The 27,004-nt window shown below is 36.9% G+C and overlaps 1 protein-coding gene across 6 annotated transcripts in view; it reads left to right on the top strand.

Moving 5' to 3' along the window:
* Positions 1-27,004, top strand: part of LOC126337046 (regulating synaptic membrane exocytosis protein 2) — a 1,181,006-nt gene that overhangs the window by 981,265 nt on the left and 172,737 nt on the right. For all 6 annotated transcript variants that reach the window (XR_007565038.1, XR_007565036.1, XR_007565035.1 and 3 more), the window contains one exon: positions 19,186-19,325. Coding sequence is in view for 2 of the 6 variants with exons in the window: in XM_050001371.1 (XP_049857328.1) it covers positions 19,186-19,325 (140 nt within the window). In the remaining 4 variants the exon portion in view is untranslated. The remainder of the gene's footprint in view (positions 1-19,185; positions 19,326-27,004) is intronic.

Below are 27,004 nucleotides of genomic sequence, written 5' to 3'. Positions count from 1 at the left end.
ATACAGAGAAATTCTAAGGGTGCCTGCCAGGATATAATAGAAGAATTGAGAGCCATTATCTTATCATATAAAATAAATGTACAAATAAATAAATACTTCAAGTAAAGTGAGCACTTTTATGAATAGCCATGGTAACCCCACTGGTGCTGGGATTGCTGAACAGTAGATGGAACACTTTGATGCAATAGTACTTCAGACTCTCTAGATCAAACCTTAGCACTTCTTTTCCCATGTTGATGGCACATTTTTATTCTAGGAGAATAGCTTACTGGCCCCATACAAGTTCCTAGATAACCCAAACATCATTCAACAGAATATTGCATTCATGTTGAAACAAGAAGAGAATGATTGTGTTCCTTTTCTTGACATTTTACTAAAATAGGAGGCAGATGGCATGATACACCATGCAGTCTAATAGCTGAAGGCCCACACAGAACTATATTGCCATGTAATTTATTAAACTCTATGTCAACTATTTTAAGAATAGCTCTTTTCTCCAAATGAGTGAAAAGAGCTAAATCAAATCCAGCTTCAGACATGTATTAACTGAAACACACGACTGACCATAAAGAAGAAGAAGGAGACAAGAGACTAACTTTTCTTCTCTATACTGAGCAATTTTCAAACAAAAGTGTAAGGGACCTCAAAAAATGAAATGTTCAGACCATTCAACCATCCATTACGTCCACTGGTCCATACAGAACTGAAAGGGTGCCGCAGTATCTTAAGGTATATACTGGAGGATAATCATAACATTTTGGCCTTCCATCAGACGGTGATAGCTGTGAGAGTCATCAGCATTTTGTGGTGCTTCTATGCTACCAGCTGGCTGGAAATCTAAAAGTTTTTCATCAGCATTAAACATTGAGAAAATTAGTCACTCAAGTAAAAGAATGGTATGTTGTTATAGTAGGTGAATTTACTAGCTACTAAACAGTCATTATCGGCTCTTTTTGAAACAACTACAGTGCAACAGCAAAAAAGTTGTGATCCAAAAGATTCAAATTCTACTCATAAAAATCTGTCCTGAGGCAGTTTGGAGAACTATTATTGAATGCTTTACACATCTTTGAGTATTGTACATACAGTTGGTGCTATTCATAAATAATTCAGTAATTACATACATGGCAATGTGAACCAGAAAACAACACATAATAGATGTTGTTGTTTTTGTGGTCTTCAATCCAAAGAATGGTTTGATGCAGCTCTCCATACAACTCTATTCTGTGCAAGCCTCTTCATCTCCAAATAACTACTGCACCCCACAAAAAACAAGCATACTATACTTGTCTCTTGGTCTCTCTCTGCAATTTTTACAGCCCCCACCCTCACACACACACACACACACACACACACACACACACAGAGAGAGAGAGAGAGAGAGAGAGAGAGAGAGAGAGAGAGAACTACCTCCTCATTAACTGCACCACATTTCAAATACTGCATACATGCATTTCCTGTTGCATGTGATACAAGTGTACACGTAACTGTGGAATGTTGGGGCTAGATGTCTTACATGGATGCAGGAACTTTAGAATGTTATCTTTCCATCCTCCATTTATTCCTCAATGAATGAATCCACAGCTCTGAAATCTTGATAGTTAGTTTCAGCATTTTCATGTTACTACAGTCTCTCAAATGATATGATATACATGTTTTATACAAATTTTCTAAATTCTGGTTTTCTTTTTCCTCTTTTACAAGGATAGTTTGAAACGTTCTTGGAATCGCCATGAGAGGTCAGTGCTAGTGCAACAATTTGTTTACATGATATTCATTGGATTGCTGTCGGTAAACACATGCCACATCAGTGTTCTTTGAAAAGAGCTGTGGTGGTGATGTGGCTCTGTTGTTCCGGCATAGTGATTTGCGAAGATGGAAAAAATTGAGATTTGAGCAGTGATTAAGTACATTGTAAAGAAAAGTATGAAAGCAGACATTCATGCCGTTTTCCAGAATATGCAGGGGACTGAATTTAAACTTGGCTGGGAGAGCTTAGATGATGATCCTCGCAGTGATTGGCCAATATATGTGGCTACTCCAGAAATCATTGCAAAAGTGCACAAAATCACCGATTGAAAGTGCATGAAATTGCTCACACTTGCCAGATGTCATCTGAAAGGGTATATCCCATTTTAACTGAAGAATTAGAAATGAAAAAATTATATGCGAGATGGGTGCTGCGACTCTTCAGAAACGCATGAGAATGGACTTATCAGAACGATGTTTGGCCTGTTTTAGGAGAAATGAATAAATTTTTTTGCACCAGTCTGAGACCACACATGAAATTTGGGTGCACTGCTATACTGCAGAGACAAACCAACATTCAAAGAAGTGGAAACATGCTGATTTTCCACCACCATAGAAAGCAAAGACAATTCCTTTGGCGGGAAAGGTCATGGCATCAGTGTTCTGGGATGCAAAGGGGATTCTGTTTGTAGATTATCTCCCCACTGGGCAAACAATTACTGGAGAATACTATGGTAATCTCTTGGACTAATTCCAACAAAAGATACATGAAAAAAGGCCAGGTTAAGCAAGGGAGAAAGTCATCTTCCATCAAGACAATGCGCGAACGCACACATGTGCCATCTCCATGGCAAAATTGCATGAACTAAGGTATGAATTGTTGCCACAACCACCTTATTTACCTGATATGGCTCCATTAGACTTCCACCTCTTTCCAAAACTGAAAATTTTTCTTGGTGGATGAAGATTCACTTCAAACGAAGAATTGATAGCCAGAGTTGACAACTATTTTGCAGGCCTGGAGGAAACTCATTTTCGAGATGGGTCAAGGCACTGGAACATCGTTGCACCAAGTGCATTAATCTACAAGGAGAAGACAACATTGAAAAATAAAAAAAGTTTCACTGATGTAAGTACTTTTTTTTCTACTCTGGTCCAAGAACTTTTCAAACCACTTTCATACATTAAGGTTTTATAAGGGAGACAGAGATGTCAACAATAGCTATACAGTTGAGTATTATATACATTTCTGTTAGTTGTAAATACATATTTTGTACGAGTGAGACAGTCAAGATGGTCTATCAATGGACAAACAGGGGTGCAGAAGTAACAATGTCCAAAACAGTTCACTGAGAAACCAGTTGTGAAAGAAGTACATGAGGTAATATGCCAATATTACCTTAGCACAATGTTCTGAGTGATCCACTGAATGTCCTAGAGACTCTTTTATCAGGGGTACTGTTACCACTGTTGACAGATGTAAAAATTACTGAACTATTAGTTTAATAACTCGCAGCTACAAAATACTACAGACGAATGGAAAAATTGGTAGAATCTGACCTCAGGGAAGATCAGTTTGGATTCTGTAGAAATGTTGGAACACTTTACCCTATGACTTATCTGAGAAGATAGATTAAGGAAAGGCAAACCTGCATTTCTAGCATTTGTAGACTTAGAGAAAGCTTTTGACAATGTTGACTGGAATACCCTCTTTGAAATTCTGAAGGTGTCAGGGGTGAAATACAGGGAATGAAATGCTATTTACAATTTGTACAGAAATCAGATGGCAGCTGCACAGGTCAAGGGGCATAAAAGAGAAGCAGTGGTTGGGAAGGGAGTGAGACAGGGCTGTAGCCTCTCCCCGATGTTATTCAATCTATATACTGTGCAAACAGTAAAGAAAACAAAAGAAAAATTTAGAGTAGGAATTAAAATCCATGGAGGAGAAATAAAAACTTTGAGGTTTGTGGATGACATTGTAATTCTGTCAGAGACAGCAAAGGACCTGGAAGAGCAGTTGAATGGAATGGACATTGTCTTGAAAGGAGGATATAAGATGAACATCAAAAAAGCAAAATGAGGATAATGGAATGTAGTCTAATTAAATCAGATGATGCTGAAGGAATTAGATTAGTAAATGAGACACTTAAAGCAGTAAATGAGCTTTGCTAACTGACGAGCAAAATATCTGATGTGGTCGAAGTAGAGAGGATATAAAATGTAGACTGGCAGTGGCAAGGAAAGTGTTTCCGAAGAAGAGAAATTTGTTAACATTGAGTGTAGATTTAAGTGTCAGGAAGTCTTCTCTGAAAGTAATTGTATGGAAAGTAATTGTATGGAGTGTAACCCTGTATGGAAGTGAAACACAGGCAATAAATAATTTTGACAAGAAGATAATAGAAACTTTCGAAATGTGGTGTTACAGAAGACTGCTGAAGATTAGATGGGTAGATCACATAACTAATGAGGAGGTACTGAATAGAATTGGGGAGAACAGAAATTTGCGTCACAGGTTGACTAGAAGAAGGGATCAGTTGATTCTGAGGCATCAAGGTACCAGTTTAGTTTTGGAGGGCAGCGTGTAGGGTAAAAATGGTAGAGGGAGACCAAGAGATAAATACACTAAGCAGATTCAAAAGGGTATAGGTTCCAGCAGGTACTTGGAGATGAAGAAGCTTGCACAGGATAGAGTAGCATGGAGAGCTGTATCAAACCAGTCTCTGGAATGAAGACCACAACAACAACCTATGGAAAAGACCTTCCATCATATGTAACAAACAGAATTCTTTTCAAGCATGACTCTGCTATTGTAATCTATCTGAATGTACATACAGCAAGAGCAAAAATGTTAAATAGTATTCTTAATGTGTCATTGACCTATTTTTTGTGAGTGGTCTCACTATTAATTTTAAAAAGACACAACATATTCAGGATGCAAATATAGCGGTATTACATGAATGATAATTTTCATGCATGGTGAAGAAATAGTAAACTGTGTGGATACTCCAAAATTTTAGGTGTCCACATTGGTGTGACTTTAAACTGAAAACAGCTCTTTTTGAAAATCCTAAAACGACTTGTTTCATCCAATCCAGCACTTAGAATCATTGCAAATGATCTTTTGTCTAACATACAACAAGAAGAGTTAGTTCTTTTTGTGGATAACTGTACTGTTGTAATCAATCCAAGCATGCATACATATAGCAACAGAAGAAATGATAAACAGTGTTCTTAAAAGTATAATTGATTGGTTTTCTGCAAATCATCAACCTCTTGATTTTAAAAAGACATAGCATATTCCGTTCTGCAAATCTAGCAGTACTGCACCGATGGTAAGTGTCACTCGTGGGTGAGGAAATAATAAATAGGCTGCATACTTGACAATTCCTTGGTCCATGTTACTGAGACTTTAAACTGCAAAATGCACACTTTGGAACTTATAAAACAACTTAGGTCAGCCCATCGGCACTTGCAAATCTTCAGGAGAGACTGATCAATAAATTGACATATTCTGCATATTTTCATACCGTAATGCCATATGGAATAATGTTCTGGGGTAACTCATCTTTAAGAAAGAAAGTCTTCATTGTTCAAAAATGTGCTGTAAAAATACTATCTGGTGCTCACCCATTATTGTTTTGTAGACAAAGTATATTTATTGTCACATGAAGTTTGTTGTAAATAGTCCACTGTAGTTCTTAAGGAGCAATGCTGCACATACGTACAATACCAGAAGAGAAAATTACATTTGTTACACCGCAAAAAGGTTGTCCTTAGCACAAAAATGGGCGCACAAAGCTCCCACAGCAATTTCTGTTCACTTATTGAGTGATATAAAATGATTGGCGGACAGCAAAGTAAAATTTGAAAACAAACTGAAAATGTTGACAACTCCTTCTTTTCTGTAGACGAATTTGTACTATTGAATTGTGTGAAAGGTGGTGGGCAGCAACTGCTAACACATATATTTATGTTATTTTCTCAAAAATAAATAAATAAATAGATAAATTCATGCAAATGATCCATGGAACGTGAAAATAGCAAACTAACTTTCATTAACAACCTGTCCGGGCAACTTTTTTCAGAGTACTTTAGAGCTGAGGATATAGTATTAATAAAGGTACAAGTATCATCTCATGGTAATCTCTTATTAAAAAAGAAAAATACTGTCACAAATCAATGGATTGGACTAGAACAGTGTATGTGAGATATTCAAAGGTATGTTATGACAAAGAGATGCACCTCTCAGAAACTACATTCATAATTAATTGTTACTGAACTGCTACAAAATATTGTGCTTGCTCAAACCAAATTTAATATGGTAGCATTGTCACTATCATCATTCCCACTGGTGCTGATTTCTCAGATATTATAAATAGCCAAGGTTAAAGTCAACTTAACAGCTCAAAATTAACATCACAACATTGTTAATTATAATTGGAGTTTGCTGAAGACCTCACTCCAGTATAAAGAACTCCTCTCTGAATCCTATACAAGGAGGTACAATCTGTAGGGATATGTTTTTCTGTCTTTTAATGCAGCTGTAAATCACAATCCAAATGAAACTGAAAATTATTATTAGGTGCAATTATTAGTAGAGAGTAAGTTTAGTGGAAAATATACATAGCAATGGTCATACCCTTCTGAAGAGGGCATTACTAGTTGCTCAGTTACTTATTTCATGTAGCATTCTTACTGCTCACACTTTTTGCTGATGTGTACTAATTTTGTACTATTTCAGTGTTGATAATCCAAATGACAAATTATTATCATTTACTTATTTAGTGTAGTAATTCTGGAATGAAACTATCCTCCATTTAAAATGCTCTAAATATTTAGTCTATTAATAACCCTGTGTCAGGGAAGTGTTCCCTTTCTAACATTGTTGTTACTAGTATACTTGAAAGTAGGCAGTGCAGTGGCCACTTCTGCCTATTAATGTATAGCTTGACTTGATGCACTTATGTGAAGAGTCTCCTTCATGATGGGATTTATGGAACAAGATGTATGAATCAAGGAGTGAATGGATCCAGGGAGTGAATGAATGACTCTCGATAAGTTTACCTGTGATGTCAAGAAACATTACTATTTTTAAACTGTCATATAAAGTAATTGTTATGATCATTCACCCATATTTACCAAGGTATTTTTACAAAATACCATATACATTTTAATTAGTCCAGTGACATTAATGTGAGCACCACCTTTTTAGTTAGTCCAGTCCAGTAACTACTTTCTCTACCACTCCAGTCTTGAACAGTGTACTGGAAAAAGCAGACACTTTTAATCTCTCTCTGCAGGTTCTGATTTCTCTTATTTTATTACAGTCATTGTTTCTCCCGATGTAGGTGAGTGTCAACAAAATATTTTCTCCTGCAGATGAGTAAGTTGGAGACAGAAATTTCTTGAAATATCTTGATGCATCAAAAAACGACTTTCTTTTCAGCCTTGCCACTCTCTCCCCTATTTCATGTTTGAATTTTTTCGATGTTCTCCATCTGTCCTATCAGGCAAGGATCTTATACCATACAGAAATACTCCAGCAGAGGTTGTATCAGTGTAGCGTGGGCAGTCTTCTAAGTGAATTTATGGCACCTTCTAAGTGTTCTGCCAATAAAAAGTGGTCTTTGGTTCACTTTTCCCACAACATTATATATTGATTGTGCAAGTTTAAGTTGTTAGTAATTGTTTTTCCTAGGTATTTAGCTGAATTGACTGCCTTTAGATTTCTATGATTTATTGTGTAACCAAAATTTAACAGATTCCATTTAGTACTCACGTGGATCAATTCACACTTTTAATCATTTACAGTCAATTGCCACTTTATGCACTGTACAGACATCTTGTCTAAATCTTTTCAAAATGTTTTATTCTCTTCGTACTTGTAGTGTTTATTATCCACCTTTCACATCCACATAAGATTACATTCCAGAAAAATATGTTTAGAAAAAACTCATTAACAGTTAAATTTATGTTTGATGTTAACGAATTCCTTTTCTTTCAGTTATGCTTGTCTTTTTGCAGACAGTCCACATTTTATATCCTTTCTACTTTGGCTGTCATCATTTATTTTGCTGCCAAAACAGCTAAATCCTTCTACTACTTTTAGCATCTTACTTCCAGACCTATTTCCCTCAATATTGTCTGATTTAATCTGACTACAGTCCATTAACCATGTTCATCTCATAACTTGCTTCAAGATTTTATTTAGCTGCTCTTCTGAGACTTTTACTGTCTCTGAAAGATTTACAATGTCACTAGTAAACCTCAAGATTTTTATTTATTTCTACACAACCTTAGGACCTTATTGCCTTGGTTTCCTTCACTCCCTGCAAGATGTACAGATTAAATTACATTGAGCAGAGGCTAGACTGTTACCCCACTCCTTTCTCAACTACTACCTCACTTTTATGTTCGTTGACAGCAGTCTGGTTTTTGTACAAGTTTTAGATAACTTTTTATCCCTGCTATCTTCATAATTTCAAAGTAAGGTCTCCAGCCAACAATGTTAAAACTTGTAAATATTAGATTTCGGCTATCAGTCGCTGCATGTAACAGCCTTCTGAATGGAAGGTAACCTGACTGTTAAAACTTTTTGTAAACCTCCAAATTTAATGCTACTTGTGTAACTTTCTGTTGATTTTTAGGTTTTTGAAAATTATATATTGAACATGGTAGTAAGTGATAGCCTCCAGCAAGCTGAATAAACATGTGAACGATCAAAGGGAAGTTGTGCTCCTCTTCAGTCTATATTCTACCATAAATGAAAGGGTTAGTTTTGCCTCCTGTGTTCCAACATTTCTCTGAAACCCAAACTTGAGGTCACCTTCTGCCTGTCTTTCCATTCTTTCATAAATAATTCATGTCGGTGTTTTGCCACCGTGACTTATTTAACTGATGTTCTTGTAAGAACATTTTACCCTATTCAGCTTTAGTTTTGGAGCTTTCACACCCATCTGCATCAACCTTATTTGAAGTTGGAATTATAACAATCTTCTTAATTGTGAGGGTTTTCCACCTGTCTGGAGTCTCTTTCATGGTAGATCGAATGATTTTGTCATGGTGTCTTCTCCAAAGTATCTTAATAATTCTTAGAGAATGTCACCCACTCCAAGTGCCTTGTTCCACATTAGGTGTCCTGTGAAGTTCTTGTCGCAGTGTCCTATCTCCTAACTTGTTTTTATCACTTCCTCTTCCTTTTTCATAATACTGTCTTCAGGTTTATTTCCTATGTACATACATTCTGTATATTTCTTTCATCTTTCAACCTTCCCATTGTTTCTGAGTAATGACTTGCCACCTGAGCTCCTAATATTCATACATGTGCTTCTCTTTTTGCCAAAGGTCTCTTAAATTTACCTATAGGTGGCATCTATTATTCCCCTAGTTATGCATGCTTCTACGACTTTGTATATCTTGTCTATTCATAGCTGCATTACCCATTTGCTCTTCATATTTGTCCCATTTTTTAGATGTCTGTTTTCCCTTCTGCTTTCTTTAGTTGCTGCAATTTTATATTTTCTCCTTTGATCAATTTATAGCACCCCCTTCCCCCCTCTCCCCCCTGGGGCAGCTGTGAGTCAGGATGATGTGAACTGGTGGTGAAAGTGAGATGAGAGCTCAGGAAACTCCAATAAAAGGCGGCTCCAAATGAAACAAGTTCTGTAGGGAAGCATCTGCATGGCATAGAGCATCAGGTCAGTGTCTGGCTGCTGAATTCTGATTGGGTGGTCTTGTGCACATCCCACAATGCTGATGCAGCTGCTCTGTGGGCTGCTGATGGTGTCATTTGAGCTGGCTGCACAGCCCTTTGCCAGCAGGGTGTACTTGGTGACATTGTATCTGCTCCAGCCCGGGCAATGCCCAAGTGGGTCACGGCATTGGGCCCCCACCACAATGAGGTGCCTGTCATGCGACTGTTGTAGATGGCTAGTACACATGGGAGAGTGACCACTGCACCTGGGCAGGACTCAGCCACACTATTGGTGTTGACCTGGGATGGCCAGCTGTGCTGTGGCACTACATCCAGGGGCTGCAGCCAAGAACTGCAGGTCCTTGTGGCAACCTCATCTGCCACAGCCCTGTTGAAATGGTAGGGTTGCAAGACTGAGAATAACTTCATAATAAAAATGTCCAGTACCTATAGTGGGCAATATCATGTTTGTTGTGCATATGCACTACTACCAGCTTCTTATCCTAAAACACCTCTACCACTCTCAGTGTGGAAATCTACCGTGCCCCTTGCTGCAGTAGCTGTTCAGTATAACTGAGTTTGCTGTTTCAATAATCTAACCTGCCTTGCAACATGGCACTGGCCTTGTTGAATAATTACAGTGACAATACCCCGTGTTCACCTGCTGCCAGCACTGATGAATACACCACTCAGACTCCCACTACTACACCCATATATGATTGTTGCAATACAAATTCGAATAGGTAACTCATGCTCTATCCTGGGATTTCTAAGGGCCTTGTATTTTTACCTAGCTATTCGTCTACTGTCTTTGCTATTCCTTCTCTCAAAGCTACCATATTCCTTTCTCCTGTCTCAGTCAACTTTTGTCCAGTGCTCACTTTGAAACTAAGAGAAAACGCAGTTCTTTCAACTTATCCACATTCCATTTCTTTAATTTCATACCTTTCTGCAGTTTCTTCAGTTATGATCTGCTATTATGACCAGTGTTCACATCTGACCCAGGAAATGTATTTCAGTTTCAAATCTTGTTTCAAAATTTGTTTTTGTCATTATATAATCAATCTGTAACCTTCTTGTATCACTAGGTATCTTTCATATGTACATCCATCTTTTGTGATTCTCATACCAAGTTTCTGCAATGATTAAATTGCACTGTGTGCAAAACTGCACAAGGTGGCTTCCCCTTTCATTCTTTTCCTCAGTATGTGTTCACCCACTATTTTCCATTCTGCCTTTTCCTGTTATTGAATTCCAATTTCCCATTATAATTTAATTCTCATGTAGTTTAACAATATGAATCATTTCTTTCTATGAATTATTCCTTTATTCACACATTTTTTCAATCTCTTCTTCATCTGCATGGGATGTTGTTTTTCACTCAGAGTCAGTAAAAACTTAATTCTGGACCCACTATTCAACTGGCATAACAAATTCAACTTTTTTATTTCATCAATAACACAGTGAATTAAACTGGCTGCAATCCATTCAGGATTTTGGTCCCAGACTTCACTTATGCTAGGTAAATATAAATAAGTCTGAAACAGGATTCATACTACAATGTTTGTTATGTAAGCATTGTTCACAGTCAGAGTTCATAAGAACAGCAGACATCAGCTGTGGTTTTGCTCTGTTGCCAACCTACTTTTGAAAGGCATTCACAATAACACAGGCAGTGTTGGTCTCACCAGCTTACTTCAACATCAACCCACACTGATCTGCCTTCTGGCATTGCTGTGAAGTTTATGTATTAGGATGTGTCTCCCCACCAGTTGAAAGGATGTGAGCTCTCAAAAAAAATTATAAATATGTACTTCATAATAGAATTAAGCTGCCTGAAGGCAGAATTAATCATGATGTATGCAAATGTGCTAGCAATAATATCTGAGTCAACTGTTGCTTCCTGATCCCATTCTGTCATCTTAGCAAAATAAAATAAATGGAATTTTATGCAATTTAAATCAACTGTGGAATGAGGGGAAAAATGCCACATCTTGAAGGAATTTTTGTGCTGATTCCAAAACTGGTCTTAGATTTTGCAAGTCTGATTATTTCCAAAGTTATGGAGGATTTAATATTATGACTAATATTTTATTCATATTAATTCACCTGATGCATTTGCATTATAGTAGTATGTGTAAAACATGCTCTTTGCTCCTCTGTCATCAGATGAATGAATGTTACACTGATAGCAGTCTTATAATTGACTTTCAATATTGAGCATAACAGCTTTTGTTAATATGTAACACCATGTTGGAATTAGCCAAATGAGTAGGTCTTGCATGAAACTTATTATCCTGTTATGATCTGTAGGTGTTATAATCTTCAGTTCATGGTAGAAAAATAAGTGGTGATGAATTTAACTGGTTTCAGCCTGTGAGATGTGGATTTCTTACATTAATATTAAAATACTATTTTAAGAGAATCGTATGGTCTCTAAGGAATCAGCAAGCAACCTCAACGTTGTGCTGTTGCTATACACATGTCTTATGTATAAAAAAGAATTATGTAACAGCGATTTAGGTTGGGGTCATATGTGAACTGTATGGTGTCGATGGAATAAGCAAGCAACCATAATGTTGTGCTGTTGTTATACACATGTCTCACGTATAAAAAATAGAACTGCGTAATAGCAATTTAGGTTAGGGTAGAAGTGCCTGTTGTAGGTGCTGTGATTGACTTTGACTCAATAATTGCTAATTGATTATGGAACTATATCACAATGTCTATTAGAACTTATAAACTAGTAATGGGTGCTGCCTTTGGATCTAGGTTGGCTATGATTATACTGTTCATTTAGGTTGGGATCATATGTGAACTGTATGGTGTCGATGGAATAAGCAAGCAACCATAATGTTGTGCTGTTGTTATACACATGTCTCACGTATAAAAAATAGAACTGCGTAATAGCAATTTAGGTAAGGGTTGAAGTGCCTGTTGTAGGTGCTGTGATTGACTTTGACTCAATAATTGCTAATTGATTATGGAACTATATCACAATGTCTATTAGAACTTATAAACTAGTAATGGGTGCTGCCTTTGGATCTAGGTTGGCTATGATTATACTGTTCATAGTAGCTCATCCACATTCCTTTTTTCTTATTTATTATTAGACCTACTTCTGTGTTACACTTGTTTTGTTTTGTCTTGATAACCCTGTAATAATTTCAGCAGTAGCCCTTTTCTTCATACAACCATACTTAACTAATTTCCATTGAATCTGACTCCAGTCTGTATGTTTGCATTTTTAAATTCTGTAATCTGCCTACCCTACTGATGGATGTGGCATTCCACACTCTTGTGCTTCCACTACACCAACGGCAGTTTTGTGACACCTGATGACAACATTCTCTGGTGTAGATACCACTCACAGATGCAAATAAGGAATAATTTTACCTCCCAAATATTTTATCCAAGACAAATTCATCTTCATTAAACCACACAGTACAGCTGTATGTTATTTATAAATATAATAGCTGTAGTGTCCCTTTGCTTTCAGGTGTTTGGAGTACCAACATAGCAAGGTCATGTAAGATAATGTTATAAGGTCTGTTCACTCTAGCTATTACCCTGGAAGCTATACATGCTATCAATATGTGACATGCAAATTTAAATGACTATATTTCATTGAATAAAAATATAAAAATCTTTATGTTTTGGTTGCAAATAGATTTTTAGACAGTTTCTTTCAAATTGAAATTAAATTATGTGGTCATAATCATAGTGTTCCTTAGCATGTCACCATCCACATCACAATCAACACTGGCATTTAGTATGAAGGTTGTTAATCAATAATATGTGATAATGGAATGTCACCAAACAATATACAACATCAGCAGGAGTGAATGCCATTACAACTGGTATTGTCAGTGTAGTAACTGTCAGCACTGTCAACACATTTATCAATGAAACTTTGGACATCTGTCCACATGTAGTTAACTACTTGAATAGATATTGCAGCTCTACAACTGCCAAACATCTTCAGAGTTACTCAAGTACTTTAGCTGCCTCTTATAAATGCCTTACTTACCTCAAAAAGTACAACTGAAGAAAACTGCGTATCAGCTATTTTCTTGGAAAATAAGTGTTTCATGTTATGAACAGCTCAGTGCTAATTGTCTTAATAATATCAAATTCTTTTTGTCCATTCCAGTTTGCAGATTTGCTTTGGTAGGATGTATTATGTTCAACTGCTTTGTTTCTTCCTATACTCCGGAAGAACCACATCAATATTAGACCAAATTTAGTCATTATAGTATAACTTTCTCATGTTTTTATTCACATGTTCATTTGCAAAGAAAATACTTATCTTAATTTGTTTAGGATCAAACACTTTCTGCATTTCCACTGTACTTTTTTCAGCTGTTTATTATTCTGTAAATTTGTGTCTTAACATCTTCAGTTCCCAGTGCTGTAGTGTTTCTTCTACCAATGTGAAATCTTAGTTGGAAAACCCTTTAAAACTGTAATTTTCTTCCCAATTTTTATTCATTACAACTCCCCCCTTGAACCATGGACCTTGCCGTTGGTGGGTAGGCTTGCGTGCCTCAACGATACAGGTAGCCGTACCGTAGGTGCAACAACAACGGAGGTGTATCTGTTGAGAGGCCAGAAGAGGGGCAGCAGCCTTTTCAGTAGTTGCAGGGGCAACAGTCTGGATGATTGACTGATCTGGCCTTGTAACACTAACCAAAACGGCCTTGCTGTTGTGGTACTGCGAACGGCTGAAAGCAAGGGGAAACTACAGCCGTAATTTTTCCCGAGGGCATGCAGCTTTACTGTATGGTTAAATGATGATGGCGTCCTCTTGGGTAAAATATCCTTGAGGTAAAATAGTCCCCCATTCAGATCTCCGTGCGGGGGCTACTCAAGAGGACGTCGTTACCAGGAGAAAGAAAAGTGGCATTCTATGGATCGGAGCGTGGAATGTCAGATCCCTTAATCAGGCAGGTAGGTTAGAAAATTTAAAAAGGGAAATGAATAGGTTAAATTTAGATATAGTGGGAATTAGTGAAGTTCGGTGGCAGGAGGAACAAAACTTCTGGTCAGGTGAGTACAGGGTTATAAAAACAAAATCAAATAGGGGTAATGCAGAAGAAGGTTTAATAATGAATTTTAAAAAAAATAGGAGTGCGTGTAAGCTACTACAAACAGCATAGTGAGCAAATTATAGTGGCCAAGATAGACACAAAGCCCATGCCTACTACAGTAGTACAAGTTTATATGCCAACTAGCTCTGCAGATGATGAATAAATTGAAGAAATGTATGATGAGATAAAAGAAATTATTCAGGTAGTGAAGGGAGACGAAAATTTAATAGTCATGGGTGACTGGAATTCGACAGTACGAAAAGGGAGAGAAGGAAAGATAGTAGGTGAATATGGATTGGGGCTCAGAAATGAAAGAGGAAGCTGTCTGTTAGAACTTTGCACAGAGCATAACTTAATCATAGCTAACACTTGGTTCAAGAATCATAAAAGAAGGTTGTATACATGGAAGAATCCTGGAGATACTAAAAGGTATCAGATAGATTATATAATGGTAAGACAGAGATTTAGGAACCAGGTTTTAAATTGTAGGACATTTCCAGGGGCAGATGTGGACTCTGACCACAATTTATTGATTATGAACTGTAGATTAAAACTGAACAAAATTGCAAAAATGTGGGAATTTAAGGAGATGGGACCTGGATAAACTGACTAAACCAGAGGTTGTACAGAGTTTCAGGGACAGTACAAGGGAACAATTGACAGGGATGGGGGAAAGAAATACAGTAGAAGACGAATGGGTAGCTCTGAGGGATGAAGTAGTGAAGACAGCAGAGGATCAAGAATGTAAAAAGACGAGGGCTAGTAAAAATCCTTGGGTAACAGATGAAATATTGAATTTGATTGAGGAAAGGAGAAAATATAAAAATGCAGTAAATGAAGCAGGCAAAAAGGAATACAAACGTCTTAAAAATGAGATCGACAGGAAGTGCAAATTGGCTAAGCTGGCATGGCTAGAGGACAAATGTAAGGATGTAGAGGCTTATCTCACTAGGGGTAAGATAGATACAGCCTACAGGAAAATTAAAGAGACCTTTGAAGAAAAGAAAGCCACTTGTATGAATATCAAGAGCTCAGATGGAAACCCAGTTCTAAGCAAAGAAGGGAAAGCAGGAAGGTGGAAGGAGTATATAGAGGGTCTATACAAGGGTGATGTACTTGAGGACAATATTATGGAAATGAAAGAGGATGTGGATGAAGATGAAATGGGAGATACGATAGTGCGTGAAGAGTTTGACAGAGCACTGAAAGACCTGAGTCGAAACAAGGCCCCCGAAGTAGACAACATTTCATTAGAACTACTGACGGCCTTGGGAGAGCCAGTCCAGACAAAACTCTACCATCTAGTGAGCAAGATGTACGAGACAGGCGAAATACCCTCAGACTTCAAGAAGAATATAATAATTCCAATCTCAAAGAAAGCAGGTGTTGACCGATGTGAAAATTACCAAACTATAAGTTTAATAAGTCACAGCTGCAAAATACTAACGCGAATTATTTACAGACGAATGGAAAAACTGGTAGAATCTGACCTCGGGGAAGATCAGTTTGGGTTCCATAGAAATGTTGGAACACGTGAGGCAATACTGACCTTACGACTTATCTTAGTAGAAAGATTAAGGAAAGGCAAACCTACGTTTCTAGCATTTGTAGACTTAGAGAAAGTTTTTGACAATGTTGACTGGAATACTCTCTTTCAAATTCTTAAGGTGGCAGGGGTAAAATACAGGGAGCGAAAGGCTATTTACAATTTGTACAGAAACCAGATGGCAGTTATAAAGAGTCGAGGCACATGAAAGGGAAGCAGTGGTTGGGAAGGGAGTGAGACAGGGTTGTAGCCTCTCCCCGATATTATTCAATCTGTATATTGAGCAAGCAGTAAAGGAAACAAAAGAAGAGTAGGTATTAAAATCCAGGAAGAAGAAATAAAAACTTTCAGGTTTGCTGATGACATTATAATTCTGTCAGAGACATCAAAGGACTTGGAAGAGCAGTTGAACGGAATGGACAGTGTCTTGAGAGGAGGATGTAAGAGGAACATCAACAAAAGCAAAACAAAGGATAATGGAATGTAGTGGAATTAAGTCAGGTGATGCTGAGGGAATTAGATTAGGAAATGAGACACTTAAAGTAGTAAAGGAGTTTTGCTATTTGGGGAGCAAAATATCTGATAGAAGGTCGAAGTAGAGAGGATATAAAATGTAGACTGGCAATGCCAAGGAAAGCGTTTCTGAAGACGAGAAACTTGTTAACATCGAGTATAGATTTAAGTGTCAGGAAGTCGTTTCTGAAAGTATTTGTATAGAGTGTAGCCATGTATGGAAGTGAAACATGGACAATAAATAGTTTGGACAAGAAGAGAATAGAAGCTTTCGAAATATGGTGCTACAGAAGAATGTTGAAGATTAGGTGGGTAGATCACGTAACTAATGAGGAGGTATTGAATAGGATTGGGGAGAAGAGAAGTGTGTGGCACAACTTGACTAGAAGAAGGGATCGATTGGTAGGACATGTCCTGAGGCATCAACGGATCACAAATTTACCATTGGAGGGCAGCGTGGAGGGTAAAAATCGTAGAGGGAGACCAAGAGATGAATATACTAAGCAGATTCAGAAGTATGTAGGTTGCAGAAGGTACTGGGAGATGAAGGAGCTTGCACAGGATAGATTAGCATGGAGAGCTGCATCAGACCAGTCTCAGGACTGAAGACCACAACAACAACAACTCCTACTTTTACATTTGTCAATCCCTTTTAAATATAACTATCAATTTTTGAACAAAGATATGATTTACATTTCAATGACTACTAGTGATGGTTCAGTTATATATAATTTTTCACTGACATGATTACTCCATTTGTTATATCTATTCTTCAGTAAAAATTATTTAATTTGTTATTTTCCAAATCACTTTTGGCACAGTAGTGTAAAGAGATAGATGTATTAACAGTATTCACACATAACATTTATTATGATTGTTGTAAGAGTACAACCTGAAAGCAATAGTAGTATTCCTAAATATAAAACTAAGAATAAGAATCACATCTTATATTCAGAACATAATCTTACATAATCTTAAAAAAATGGTTCAAATGGCTCTGAGCACTATGGGACTTAACAGCTATGGTCATCAGTCCCCTAGAACTTGGAACTACTTAAACCTAAACAACCTAAGGACATCACACAACACCCAGTCATCATGAGGCAGAGAAAATACATAATCTTACTCTTACAGAGAAAGGATTTTACTTGATTCTGTTACATAAATGAAATCTAGTATAGGTAACATCGCCCCCCTCCCCCCTCCCCCCCCCCCCTCTCTCTCTCTCTCTCTCTGTCTCTGTCTCGCTCTCGCTCTCTCTCTCTCTCTAACTCTCTCTCTCTCTCTCTCTCTCTCTCTCTCTCTCTCTCTCTCTCTCTCTCTCTCTCTGTGTGTGTGTGTGTGTGTGTGTGTGTTTGTAAATCAGTTGATACATTTAATTCATAATGAAATATTGTAAACATTGTCAGTGTAACACATAACTATTTAACTGAATCTGTTTCTGTTTCCCATTATTGTTCCCATTCATTGTCATGTATTGAAAGGATATTCTTTTTTTCTCTAATTGCATTTTCTCTCTAGATGCATGAAACACCAGACATCTATTGCTCCTGTCCAGGAACATTATGTATACATTAGTAATCATAGTATTTCTTGCAGTTAATAACACTCATGGTAATGTTGCTGTGATGTATCTTGCTGCCAAAAATACAGTGTCTAATATACTGCATTTCACGGCAGTGAAAAGCAATACAAGCAATATTAATTTGTAAATTGGCAGTTATTGTCATTTATGTGTGTGTATTTTCTTTTGTTTATCTCCTATATCAATATCATGGAATATTTGTAAATAACAGTTTTATTGCCTTTTTCTTCTTCTAATTTGAATACAGAGAAATAAGTAAGAAATATTTGTCATTATCTTTACTAAACACAAGGATCAAATATATTTGTTCTTTATCTACAACTTGTGAAACCATATACATTTGGTACTATTAACTGGAGACAAAATTCTTTGTTATGTGATTGATGACTGTCGCTCAAAGCATCTACACACTGATACATAGCATATTGTGAGTTATCACTTCAGAAAAATCCATTCAGTCTTTACATTTCTAGGGAAAAGGGAAAAGGAACTAAATCATAAATCTGCATTAGCACACAATTCTAGCTGCTCACCCCAGAATGTACACTGATATCAAAAACTACGTTTGTCATCTTTTCACACTTCTGTTTTCACTCATTATAGCTTTTTTATCTAGACTAATAAAAATGCCATTAATATTAACTCTTACTTGTGCAGCAGTAATTTCTGTTATTACAGTAATGAAGTCAGCCCTACTTCTTTATGAAGTAGCTAAACCATCATTATTTCAAGTTTTACCTTTTATGCATTTTGCAAGTCCAGAGAAATCATGAATTTTGCTTTTTAGGTTGTGTGATGACCATTATTAGCTTACTCATGTGTAAATAATTAAATTATAACTTTATTTAGTACATTGCTTTAATCAATGATGTATGTAAATACAATTATTATAATTACTATTCATCAAGTATAAAGTTTTTGACAGCATTCAAAATTGGAAAACTTCAGAAGAAATATGAGTGCTCAGATGTATATAATTTGAGATATTTAAACTTTTTAATTGTTACAGCACCCTATGTCAAAGTCTACCTTGTTAGTGGAAAGAAGTGTATCGCTAAAGCAAAAACTGCAACTGCGAGAAGAACATTGGATCCCCTTTACCAACAACAGTTAGCCTTCAGAGAACCATTCCAGGGCTGTATACTCCAGGTAATAGTTAATTCTATTTCTGCAAAAAGGCCAGTGAAGAAATACTTCCTAATATAATGTTAGTTGTCATTATTAACTGAAGCTTAATTTTTAAACTAATTTTAGAGTTTTATCTAGGTGTTTGGTAGAATGAGTTCATTGTTGATTTTACCACCATGCGATAATGCTCTTCTATAAGCAGATTGCAATCAATAATATTGTGCAGGAGCACATGTTCCTTAAAATATTGCTACTTTCAAATACAACATAATTTATTGAAAGTTTCAGTTATTAAATTGCAATATTATCTTTATTGTACAGAGATGGAGGAGAGTGATGTTGTTTGGTATGTAAGTGCTTCAGTCTAGTGATTGATTTTAGAATCAGATGAAGGAATGTGCAGTAGCGCCCAACATCAAAACTTTAGAAGTTTCCACTATTTTCTACAGTTTTTGTTGTTGTTACAATGAGGTAGTGTTTTGTGCAACATTTATTTTACACATTTAAGTGCTGTACATTATGTTAAAGTTTTTTGGAATATCTTGTTAATTCTTCACTTAGAGATTTTTATGGCAAGTAGTATTCTATATGTTTTTAGAACTACTTATATAACATATGGCTGATTAAACCATACTTTGTTGGTTGTGAACCATCTTGTACTGAGAAACAAAAGATCTTCTTTTCATGTTATATGTGATATTTGTAAATGAGTTTCTTTATCGCTTTAACTATTTTACTTATCTTGAAAATAGTAATTTGTGTCAGTTCCAAATAGCTTCAATTCCAAAACATATCTAACTTGTAATTTTTTTAATAATATTTTTGCTTTATTTGATTTCACTTACTGATTATTGGTGTACAGTAGAGTAAAAATGTGAAAGATAGGTGACTAAATCCAGTACCGACAAGATTTTCTCGATTGTAATGCTTTTAAATTGCACTAAAATGTCACTTATGTCAAAGTGCTAGGTGGATCAAAACAAAATGTCCAGACACTCTGTGACCAAAATGGTACTGAAACAGAGGATGACAGACTAAAGGCCGAAATACTAAATGTCTTTTTCCAAAGCTGTTTCACAGAGGAAGACTGCACTGTAGTTCCTTCTCTAGATTGTTGCACAGATGACAAAATGGTAGATATTGAAATAGATGACAGAGGGATAGAGAAACAATTAAATTTGCTCAAAAGAGGAAAGGCCGCTGGGCCTGATGGGATACCAGTTCGATTTTACACAGAGTACGCGAAGGAACTTGACCCCCTTCTTGCAGCGGTGTACTGTAGGTCTCTAGAAGAGGGTAGCATTCCAAAGGATTGGAAAAGGGCACAGGTCATCCCCGTTTTCAAGAAGGGACGTCGAACAGATGTGCAGAACTATAGACCTATATCTCTAATGTTGATTAGTTGTAGAATTTTGGAACACGTATTATGTTCGAGTATAATGACTTTTCTGGAAAGTAAAAATCTACTCTGTAGGTATCAGCATGGCTTTTGAAAAAGATGATTGTTTGAAACCCAGCTCATGCTATTCGTCTACAAGACTCAGAGGGCCATAGACACGGGTTCCCAGGTAGATGCCGTGTTTCTTGAATTCCACAAGGCGTTCGATACAGTTCCCCACAGTTGTTTCATGAACAAAGTAAGAGCATATGGACTATCACGCCAATTGTGTGATTGGATTGAAGAGTTCCTAGATAACAGAATTCACCATGTCATTCTCAATGGAGAGAAGACTTCCAAAGTAAGAGTGATTTCAGCCGCAGGGGAGTGTCTTAGGGCCATTGCTATTCACAATATACATAAATGACGTTGTGGATGACAGTGGATGTTCACTCTGGCTTTTTGCGGATGATGCTGTGGTATAGCGAGAGGATATTGTACTGAAATGCAGGAGGATCTGCAACGAATTGGTGCATGTTGCAGGGAATGGCAATTGAATCTCAAGTTAGACAAGTGTAATGTGCTGTGAATACATAGAAAGAAAGATCCCATATCATTTAGCTACAATATAACAGGTCAGCAATTGGAAGCAGTTAATTACATAAATTATCTGGGAGTACTCATTAGGAGTGATTTAAAATGGAATGATCATATAAAGTTGATCGTTGGTAAAGCAGATGCCAGACTGAGATTCATTGGAAGAATCCCAAGGAAATGCAATCCAAAAACAAAGGAAGTAGGTTACAGTACGCTTGTTCACCCACTGCTTGAATACTGCTCAGCAGTGTGGGATCCGTACCAGATAGCTTTGATAGAAGAGATAGAGAAGATCCAACGTAGAGCAGGACGCTTCATTACAGGATCATTTAGTAATCGCTAAAGCATTACGGAGATGATAGATAAACTCCAGTGGGAGACTCTGCAGGAGAGACGCTCAGTAGCTCGGTACGGGCTTTTGTTGAAGTTTCGAGAATATACCTTCACTGAGGAATCAAGTAGTATATTGCTCCCTCCTACGTATATCTCATGAAGAGACCATGAGGATAAAATCAGAGAGATTAGAGCCCACACAGAAGCATACCAACAATCCTTCTTTCCACAAACAATACGAGACTGGAATAGAAGCGAGAACCTATAGAGGTACTCAAGGTACCCTCCGCCGCACACCGTCAGGTGGCTTGCGGAGTATGGATGTAGATGTAGATCTAGAAATATGTGTTCCTAGATACATGAATATGTTATACTCTGGAGCACATTTTCACAGTCAGAAAAACTTTAATTTTTCACAGTAATATTTGTAATTTAAAAAAAAAAGATTGCTGCACATAAAAAGTGAATGTCATTAGTTAAAAATGGAATGAGAAAATGTAGTAAACTTCTACTGCAGGGCTAGCTAGAAGTGAAGTTTGAAGAGTGTTCCAAGGTACAACACTCCCCCATACTTGCAAATGATAAAAAGTTTTTGGAGCAAGAAATGACTCATTTGCATATACAGTATACTTTTCTTGAAGACCTGGAGGAGTGGTAATTGTTGAAGTATATCATACTTGTTCACTGCAGATCTCTTGGAGTGACTTTTTGGTTTATTCTGGATTCTTCCATAATCATGTGAATTTTGCTTTTTAAATAATTTTACATATTTCACAACATCCCGACTTTCAGCATCTTTACTACATGACAATAATTGAACACATAGCTACAACAATTTCAACAACATCCTTTGGATGAACATAAGATCTTGGATATTATCTTGACAATATGTGGTTCTTACTGACTTGCTATAGTTAATACTTATTTCACAATGGAGAAAAATTTATACAAAAATATTTACACATGATAAAACAGCAACATATTTTCAATCAACTGTTTTATGAACTGCAAAATTTTTCTGCTCCAAAATTCATACAATTAATCTCATTAAAAACTGATACTGAAATACATGAATTTTCACTAGAATGAAATTGGTATTCAAATTCTTTACAAAAATGTTAACTTCACTGCTTAAGCCTAGTCAATTTGTACAAGACACTGTGTTACATTATGATCATGTAGATGCATCGTCTTATAGAATTCCTCTAAAGTACTTTCTTCTGTAAATTATTTATTGTTTCAGATGTTCTTAGACAATGATTATTGTCAGTTAAAACTTGAGCATAAGTATACGTTTATGTAATAAAATTTCACTGTATCATGATACTTAGTTATCACATGTATTATACTTCAGTATGTGAATATCGGCTGTTACATTACACCATTCAGTTATAACAGGGACTACTGAATGAAGAAAATTAGTCAAACAGATTTCATCACCCTCTTATTTGTAGTTCACTTTACAGCTCTTTAAAATTCTTTTCCTTTTATTATTCTGAAGTGAAGAAATGGTTACCCTTGATACTTAACAAACCAGTATGTAATCTGACTTGGGTATATCTATGCAGGAATACACTTTAACTGGTTATCTGTCCATTGTGATCAAAAACTGATGTGTGTCCACTAGAACAGTTATCTTGTGATAACTGCAAAACAAGAATTATTGACACTGTTCTTCTAGTTTGTTGGTAATAATATAAAAGTTAGCACTATTAATACTAGGTACTCACTGACTTATTATATTTATGCTCACCTTCTGCTGGTATTAATATACTTTAAATATTTTCAGAAGTCAAGAAACACAACAACAAAAGTGAGACAAATGTTAGCAAAGCAGAAAGCTACAGCATTGTCAGTAAAACACCCTCCCTAGTATAATTACCAAATATTTGAAGCCTCTTTAAAAAAAAAAAAAAAAAAAAAAGAAAGAAAGAAAGAAAGAAAGAAAGAAAGAAAGAAAGAAAGCTACATTACAATACAAACAATCAATTAGGTAAGCTTTCAGAGCCAGTGGCTTGTTCTTCAGGCAGAACAGTTGGACGTGTAGGAAGAGTGGTGACGGAAAGTGACTGGAGAGGTCTAGGGAAAGGGGTAGATTTCGGGAACGTCACCCAGAACAGTGGGTCAGGAGAGACTTACCATACGGAATGAGAAAGAAAGACATATTGTTGGCGACTGCATCAGACAATATTTGAAAACCTGAGAGCTTAACAGTGGAAGACAGGGTAACTGTAGACAGACATTACTGGTTAAACATCATGCATGAGTTTATAATAGTGAAAAGCTAAGTGCATTATACATAACAGAGGTCGGAGGGGGTGGTGAAAAATATACTGGTAAGACAACTAAAATGAAGTGAATCAAAGACTAGTTACAGTAAAGAAATACTGAGACAAAAGAAATTAAGGCCATGTGGGTGGCAAGAACCAAGGACATGTTGTAGTGCTAGTTCCCACCTGCAGAGTTCTGAGAAACTTGGGTCTGGGAGAAGAATTTGGATGGTGCGTGTGGTGAAACAGGCATCGAGGTCACGACTGTCATATTGTAGAGCATGTTTGTGGGTCTTAAGAAGAAAGTAAAAGGTGGGGGCGCGGGGTTTGGATTGGGTGAGAAGTTCTGTGGACTGAGGTGTTAGTCCTTGTGAGGAGCCTGAGGTTATAATTTTAATGATGGACTGCAGGTCAGTTTGAATCATAGGGATGGGATGTTGATGGCAGATGCTATATGTAGAGATGTCAGACAGCTGGTGTAGACCTTCATTTACATACTCCTGCAGTCCCCAACAATCAGTCTTTCCTTCTCCTTCCGTATGATAAGTCTCCCCTGATATGAGGTTCTGAATGACTTTCCTGAAATCTACCCCTTTCCCTAGACCTCTCCAGTCCTTTTCCTTTACCCTTCTTCCTACCCCTTCAATCCTTCTGCCCTAAGAAGGAGCCATCGGCTTGGAAAGTTTCCCAATTACAACCGTCTTTTATGCGTGTGTTATGCCACCACTCGGTGAGCAGATTTTTTATCTATCCAATTAAATAAAAATGAATTACTTGTAATACAGCTTTGTTTGGATGTCAGAAATTATTTACATACATCTTGAGGCCACTGGCTACTATCATATCACTACACAAACAGTAAACTGAAGACAGGAAAGTCTGTGTGTACAAGAAGCTCAGTTTCACTCAGTGCCATGCAGTTTAATAAATTCTGTATTGAACATCTGTTTTCTCCTTACTGGACTTAGGGGAAAAGCTAGCAATGCTAAACATGTACAAATCACATGTGCTAAATATTTCAAACTTTGTCAATCAACTTTTATTTTGCAGTAACAACAATTGCAGAGCCTCTATATATAGTGATAAATTGTTGATTTTATGCCGTACAGTACTACTCATGTCAACATAGTGCTATTGATGGTCAACTCAGGCTTATTCTGAGTACTGACTTTCTCAACAGTGACAAGATATAGTACACCTTTAAATGGAAACTTCTCTTGCTCACTTACTAATGTTAGGAACAACACTGCTTTTATACAAGAGTGTTATTGCAAACTAACATAAATTTTCATACAAAATAAAGGCAAATGAACTTGTAAAATACCTACATTATATCGAAATTGGTAGAATTGAAATGGACATTGCAAATTGTATAGCTATAAGCAATTCTCAAAGCATATGATTATTGAAGTCTACCCAGCATGATGAGTATACCATGATGTTCCAGGCTTGCACCCGGATGATGTCAACTTCTATCTATGATATTTTGGCTGACAACCATTCAGCCGTTTTCAGTTGAGTTTACATTTGAGACTGCCAGTGCACATCACTGACTACACCAAAAATTGACAGAGTGGTGCATGCACATGGGTTTTCACAGATGACTGCCTTATGTCATGTTTAAAGCCCTCTGTCAAATATTGCCCCATCTATGCCATGCAGGAGGGCATGCGCAATGGTGATATAGCATGAACACTCTCTGTCGAACTGCACGCCAGAAAAGTTAAAAGTATCAAAATAATAAAATTAATTGGTGCGGGAACATGTTTTTAGGTATTTTTTGTTTGTCTTCTGGAATATGTAAGAGAAACATGGGATCCCAGGCCAAAAGTAGTAGCAAGCTGCTGTCACAATTTGCAAAATCTTCAGCCACATGTGTTTGCACAGATTAGGTACTAGCTGAATCCTAAAATCATCTTGTCATGACCAAGATTTCTGAGCAGAATAATCCATAGAAAGTCCTACAGAGATACAGTGTTTGGCTATTGCCTACCTACTGGGCTGGAAAAGATGAATGTGTTGATGATGTTCCGTGCACCATATATGACCTGTGTGTGTTGTCTGATCAACAGAGACTTTGCCACATTGGCACAGTATTCTGTAGATCCTGGCCTTCTGCAAACCCAATCGATCCTTTGCTGACCAAGAAGAGTAAAGGTTTTTGTGGATAACATGATATTTCTTAAGGGTTTTGCCAAATTTAGATGAACTGTGGCCCATGTATAAGATGAATGCCTTGGACTGAAACAGCTTATTCTTTTCTTTATGTTGTGAATGGCCATGTTTACTCCTCATTAAAGCTTATCTAATTTAATGTCAATAATATCCATTGTCTTTAAACATGGGGTGTACGTTTTCTAGCTGCTATGCAAGGCTGTCTCTGTCAGACACAACATGTGCCCAATGCACCAGCATATGAAGGATATCCACAGTTTGTGGAGTTTAGTGATGGCTAGTGCCTGCAAATACGGGTCTATTTGTGTGGGATTATAGTAAACATAATGCTGTAGTAATCCATCCAATTTCAGGCTGACTGAAACATCTAGAAATGGAAGACAGCTATCTTTCTGCACTTCCATCTTATACTGAATATTCTCATGAACAGAAGTTGGGTGTTGTGAAAGTCGCGACAGGTCTTCCTCGCCATGATGCCAAACTACAATACTGTCATCTGCATATTGCCATAAGACTTTTGGTTTAAGTTTTGTTGATTTCAGTGCCCTATACTCAGGGTCTTTCATACAAAAGTTTGCTACCTGAGGGGATAAGTGGCAATGCTATCAATTCGTTAAAAGTATTCACTATTGAATAAAAATTAAGTTGAGAAAAGTACGTGGTGGAACAGAGCTGTTATACTGAATTAGAATTTATTACCAAAGAGTGACAATGAATCAATTAGAGTGGTCCTTGGAAGAGTGAAACAACATCGAAATTTAATAGTAAGTCTGAGTCATTGAATCATAAGAGAGGTCCCCCTCAAAAAAGTAATATTTCCTCACTGTAAAGGGGCCATATTAATCAAGCTGCAAGAAAATCCTCAAACAGTGGTCTTTCCAACAGTTAATGGCAACACCACTGTACTTTTGCAACTTCATTCCTACACCCGGAGATTTACAGCCTGG

The sequence above is a fragment of the Schistocerca gregaria genome, chromosome 2 (assembly GCF_023897955.1).
Source record: "Schistocerca gregaria isolate iqSchGreg1 chromosome 2, iqSchGreg1.2, whole genome shotgun sequence".
In the NCBI taxonomy this organism is placed as follows: Eukaryota; Metazoa; Arthropoda; class Insecta; order Orthoptera; family Acrididae; genus Schistocerca; species Schistocerca gregaria.
The sequence above is the reverse complement of the archived record's forward strand: the minus strand, read 5'-3'. Positions and strand labels throughout refer to the sequence as shown.